The 5930-nt window shown below is 32.2% G+C and overlaps 1 protein-coding gene across 1 annotated transcript; it reads right to left on the bottom strand.

Annotated features, from left to right (window-relative positions):
* Positions 1–302: 302 nt before the first annotated feature.
* LOC124829350 (nicotianamine synthase-like) lies at positions 303–1157 on the bottom strand. Its single transcript, XM_047302844.2, has one exon. The coding sequence runs from the start codon at positions 1155–1157 to the stop codon at positions 303–305; it is 855 nt and encodes a 284-aa protein (XP_047158800.1).
* Between the last annotated feature and the right edge of the window lie 4773 nt (positions 1158–5930).

Raw genomic sequence — 5930 nt, 5'->3', positions numbered from 1 at the left:
CTACCTAAGAAATTTCAGTCTTAGTTAGAGATTTCTACCATAGGTAATATGATTTTTTTTCTTGTAGTGATAAGATATTTCTCTAATAGAAGAGAGACTTGAACTTTTGACCTAAAATCACTTAAAACTTTTAACCATATCAAATAACATATTTATTATCACATTTATAATTCTTGCTCATACGGATCTTTTAATCAACCTGCTTAGAATAAAGTAACACAACAAGAACAAACATGTATAGAAACTACATAGCCCGGATCTTCAAGTAGATAGAACAGCATCTTAGGGTGGTGGTGTTGGAACTAAGCCTTAGGCTTGCGAAGAAGAACAACCGAATTGATCACATCATTTGTGGGGTGAAAGATGGTAAGAACCTCAAAATTCACCATGTCACGTTCTTCAATAACAGGGTACAAGAAAGCTCTTGACCCTTTTGCACTTCTCACAAGCAAAACTCCTCCCTCTTTCATATACTTCCTTATATGTCCCAAAATCTTCACTTTTGCTTCCTTATTCAGGCCAACAAGTGCTGCCAAAAAGATACAATCATATTGCCCCAACCTCTCGCTCACGTCCATGATGTCTTGTGTCACAAACTTCATCCTCTTCTCAAGTGCTACATCGGAAGCAACAATCTTTCGAGCCACTTCGTTTGCCTTCTCATCGTTGTCGAAGTTGTCAAAGTGTGTGGACTCCATGTGGTGAGTGGCCATTATGATGGAAGTGAGTGGCATTGGACCTGATCCCACAAAAGCGACTTTCTTTGCATTCACAATCCCATTCTCTTTCAGGATTTTGTTCTCCATGTGTGCTAGTTTCAAATAGTTCGAATAGTAAGGGAAAAGGGTCACATTCTTGAAGGGCTCGGGTGTGAGGCTTATGAAGGTTGAGAATTCAAGCTCTAAGAGTCCCTCGGCATGGCCACTGAGGTTAATGAGGCTCTCACGCATCTCTTGCACCTCTTGAGGCAAGGCTTCAATGTCAATGGATGAAGGGTGAGTGCAAAGTTTCACAAGATGAGTGAAGAGACTATTCACTTGCTTGCAAGGCCTAAGGGATTCAAGCTTTGAGATGCTTGCATGAAGTTGCATAATCTGAGCTATCAGAATCTCTTCTGGTATTTGACCTTCAATGTTGATGCTTTTGAATGAAGCCATTGCAAGATAAACTGATCTAATGTAATCACAGCACTGAGGTTTTCTGTTTGCCGTGTGGAAGAAAGTGAGAAAGCTTAAATTTATAGTTGCATAACGGATTCAAAAGTTCAACCTTATGTTGTTATTGAAATTCATACCAGTCAACTACGAAAGGATGTTTCATGCCTCAAGATTAACAATGTACACACATGAATGCATGATGGTGAAAGATATGTGTTGTCTGATAATAATATGAATATTTGGAATGATACAAAATTTTATACATCATATTTAACTGTGAAAAACTGAAAATATGTCTAAGTTGGATTATTGATGCCTAAGCTAGCAACGTATTTCCTATTTTTTATATGGGTAAATTATTTTTACAAAATTATTTAATTTGAAATGTCAGGTTTATAAGTAACCTTTTTAATTTAGTAAGTCCTTTAATTTAAATATTATAATTGTTATTATTCATTACGGTTTTATGGCTAAAACATATTAGAAATTAATAAATTGAGAATTTTTACTAGAAATAGTACATTGGAATTTGGGTTTAGAATAATATCTTTTAATAGAGTTTTTTTATTCTTTAATGGGTGATACTAATTAACGTTTTCCTTTTATTGTTAATATATTAGTATATACATATATAGTAAAAGACTATACTCTCCTATTCAATTAGAAACGGTTATATATAATGGATTTTTAAGTTATATTACTCTTCTATTCAATTAGAAACGGTTATATTAGTCTCCTTTTGAATTACAAACGGTTATATATCGAAAAAGAGATATTGACAAGAATTGAAAAAAAAAATTGTTTATTTGTGGCAGTGAATCTTCAAGCGTGTGGAAGTTGCAAGTCTCATTAATAATAAATTGAAAAAAATGAACAGAGACAGCATCTTAAGTTGTGTTTGGTTCTTTTCACACCCTCTATAGAATGAGAATGTTGAAGGATAACTGAAGCCTGCAATGTGTTCACACCCGAAAAGATGAATATTAGTCTAAGAATTCCTCTGCGGCATGGAGCATGCATGTCAACAATTGGAAATCTTTGAAAGATCTATTAATAAATAAACGTAGGAATATAGAGTAATCTGATAAGATGTATAAACTATTGTGTGATCACATGCTATGCTATTAATCCGTATAAATTAACTTTTGTTTTAGAACACTTATCTTCTGAAGATTTCAAAAGAATATAATAATTGTATGAACATTTTTCAGTATAAGGTCGTGGTTATCTGAAGAGGTTGGTAGTAATTCTTGAATACATCTCCATTTCCTTACTTTTTTTGTGAAAGTAGCTTCGTTTTTATGTGACTCTTCTTCTATTATTATAAGTTTTTCTAATTTTTTTATTTATTTGATTCTCTACAAAAAAAAAGTATAGTAATTTTTATTGACAGACACATGCAATTATATAAACCAATTTATAATCTGTCATACATAATTTTCGTGTTAAGTTTAAATGGAATTAAATTACAAATAGTATTATGCGCCATTGTAGTCTATACCTATACTTTATTCCAAGTATGAAAAATAAAATTATAAACATATGCTAGCATAAATTATGTCAGCATAATCAATTTTTAAGAATAAAAAAAGTACAACCAAATATATAAACTTATCATTATGTCACCGTTAACATGAAAATAAAATATTATTAAAAATTTCAAAATTTTATAGTTAATAATTCTTTTGTGACAATCTTTATAATTTCAATATTATATATATATATATATATATATATATATATATATATATATATAATTTAGTATGCTTAATATATATAATATATAAAAAATCATATTTCTAATCTAAGCCTCAATACAATACCTTTTGATCTTACCAATAGTGTGAATTGTGTAATTTAGACAATGGACAAAAGTTTATGAAGTGGTTTTATAAGTTTATGAAGTGGTTTTATGACACGCTATATGAGTTATCATTGATATACATTTGTTGTGTAGAGTGAAACACTAATTCTTGTGAGTTATTTTAAATTCAATAATCTAGTTATTAACTCTTATATTATTATGGGGATTGAAGTGATAAAATAAAAATCATGTCATCTTGTCTTGAGTTTTGGAGCTATAACTATAATTCTCTTCTATTGTATAATCAAGACTAAGAAGTCATTTGTTTTTGAATTAAGAGCATAAGAAAATAACTCTAAGAGAGATATGATGTCAGAACCTACACTAGAATAAAACAACTAATTGATTAAGCATCTAGACATATAGTTCATCATTGTTCATTCCTAACATTCAAATTTAATGCTTAATTCAAACTTTTAATAAGAAAAGGTCTAAGACATTAGAGTTCTTATTAATATATTTAGACTTATCTCTAAGAAATTAGGACTTGTCAAAAAATGGTGTGAATGTTAGGGTAGGAATTTGAAATATATTGTTTAGTGTTTTTCATATTGATTTGATGCATGAAATGTAACCCTAGGGAATCTTTACCATATAGTAATTTCATAAATTGTATTGCCTTTTCAATTTTAGATTTATTTCATACACATCAACAATTTTCATTCTTCTAAAGTTCTTAGCCTTAATTAGTACAAAAAATATTTTTTTGAACAATGCAAGTCTTTTTAAAAACAACGATATATGGACTTATCCACTTTATTATTTGTACGATTTTGTACACAAGCCAATTTTGTGACAGATTTTTGGCTTTACTATCGGGGACTAGTGATGAAGTGTAGGGTTTGGTGGGGATGAAGAGTAGGGTATGGTGTGGGATGAACAACAGGGTCTGGTGTGGATGAACAAAAGGGTCTGGTGTGGGATGAAGATGAGGGTCTATTGTGGATAGCACAAGAGGGTGTGTAACATGTGAGGACCCAACATACAGTGAAGTGAGGGCATGAAGGGACGATACTATTGTACGAACCATTATTATATATTGTGTCTGTCGTTTCCTCTTAGGTTTTGTTATCCCTTTGCCTTTATCATCACGTGATGGCCATTCTCCTATATGCAATGAACAAGTTAGAAATAAAATTTAATGAAATGATTGACTTATGCCATAAAAGATGGATATCTTATTTAGTACAAAATTAAGTGAATGTAAAGTTTATGCATACAACTTTTGAGCATGACATACATTACATCAGATGTTTTTAAATTAGAGTTTATCATTGTCGTCGTCGCCAAAATTGTCATTGTTGTCATCATTTGGTTCATCATAATCATCATCATCATCTTTGTCGTCCTGTTGTTGTTGTTGTTATTGTTTATGTTATTCCTCTTCTTCTTCTTCTTGTTTTTGTCTTTCTAATTCTTCAACATCACCATCATGGTCATGCAATACAGATACATGTTCAACTTCAATAATTTCATTGGCATAAGACATTTGTTCAACTTGGTAGGCAATATCCTCTTCAACGACATTTGAGTAAATGTGACTCTTAGGCTTTGTTTGTATTGCAATAGGAGGAGGCTCGCGGAGGTGCTTGCGTTTTACGCTCTTTGGATTTTCTTTTGCAGATTTGAATCGTGAGGAAGGGCATGTGCAAATCTAGTTTGCATGATAGCTTTCTGGTGTGCTTTGCAAGTTCTTCACCATTGTGGCATATATTGAGGCTTGCGCGAGGAAGAAGATGGTTTTGTGACTTTGCGAAGAAGGGCATGGATGTTTCGCATCTTAGTGTTCCATGGTTGTGCAATTTGGGGGTTTTCCATTTTCTGAATTGTAATTCAGATTTGTCCGAATTGATTTATTTGGTTGCAGGTTTTTGAAGATTTAATGTTGTGATTTGGCCTTCGTGGTAGCTCTAGGTTTCGCTATGGCTTTGAGTTGCGAAGATGGTGGCGGTGCGAACTATAAGTTTCATGGTGTGTGGTCTTTTTGGGTGCAGGTTTGGGTTTCGCGTGAAAGTTGCAACAGTTGTGAATCCTGGTCATGATTTGTGATTCTATGGCGGCCTGAAAGTGGCGTTGTAAAGCTTGCGGTTGAGGTAGCTGGTTGTTCATGGTGGCCGACACAAGGTGGAGACGCTACGGTGGTGCGACGATGATGGTGGCAACTTTAAGGTTTATGTGATTGTTGAAAAAGACGCTGACGTGGTAAGGCTGATGAAAGTGGAGATGATGTGGCACATTCTGGTTAGTCAATGGTGTGTTGAGGATCAGTACGCGTGGTATTACCTAATTGGTTGATTAAGTAAGTGGAGGATTGTGGATACATGAACATGTGTAGTTAATGTAGTTAATGGTAGAGGGTGAACTTAGACAAAGTAAGGGATACATGAGTAATTTGGTCTATTTTAGAAAGAGGACTGTACTTGTAAAAATATAGGGATATAGAAGTAAAATATGATGCTTTGGCCCATTTGCTAAATAAGGGGTGTATGTCGTAAAATCTTTTTTTCTTTTAGAATTCTGATTTTGATCCTTGTAATTTTGGATGGATTAATTTCACACTTAAAATGAATGAAACTTTAATGTCAATTCCATTAATCCAAAAATATTTATGCAACTAAAAATTATTTTTTAAATCTTTTTAATTTGTAAACCCAATAACTTCAGTTATCATAAATTTTTTCAAATCAACTATTTGAGTACAAGAATTTCATTAAAAGTTTGAAATTAAATTTAAAATGTGCATATAAATATGGACTCATCACCAATCTATAAAAAAAATTGAAAACTGTTCTATTTTGTAAGGGTGTAATGCCTATTAATTTTTTATTTGTAATTCATAAACCATCATAATAATTCTTTAGTACTGTAAATTGTTCAACTTAATTGATTATACATTGTATGGTCCAAGT

The sequence above is a fragment of the Vigna umbellata genome, chromosome 3, assembly GCF_029865625.1.
Source record: "Vigna umbellata cultivar VRB3 chromosome 3, Vumbellata_1.0, whole genome shotgun sequence".
NCBI classification, from domain to species: Eukaryota; Viridiplantae; Streptophyta; class Magnoliopsida; order Fabales; family Fabaceae; genus Vigna; species Vigna umbellata.
This window is presented reverse-complemented; position numbering and strand designations above follow the sequence as displayed.

Bases quoted from the DNA above. Each gene is read 5' to 3' on its own strand.
- LOC124829350 (XM_047302844.2), bottom strand. From the start codon at position 1,157: ATGGCTTCATTCAAAAGCATCAACATTGAAGGTCAAATACCAGAAGAG.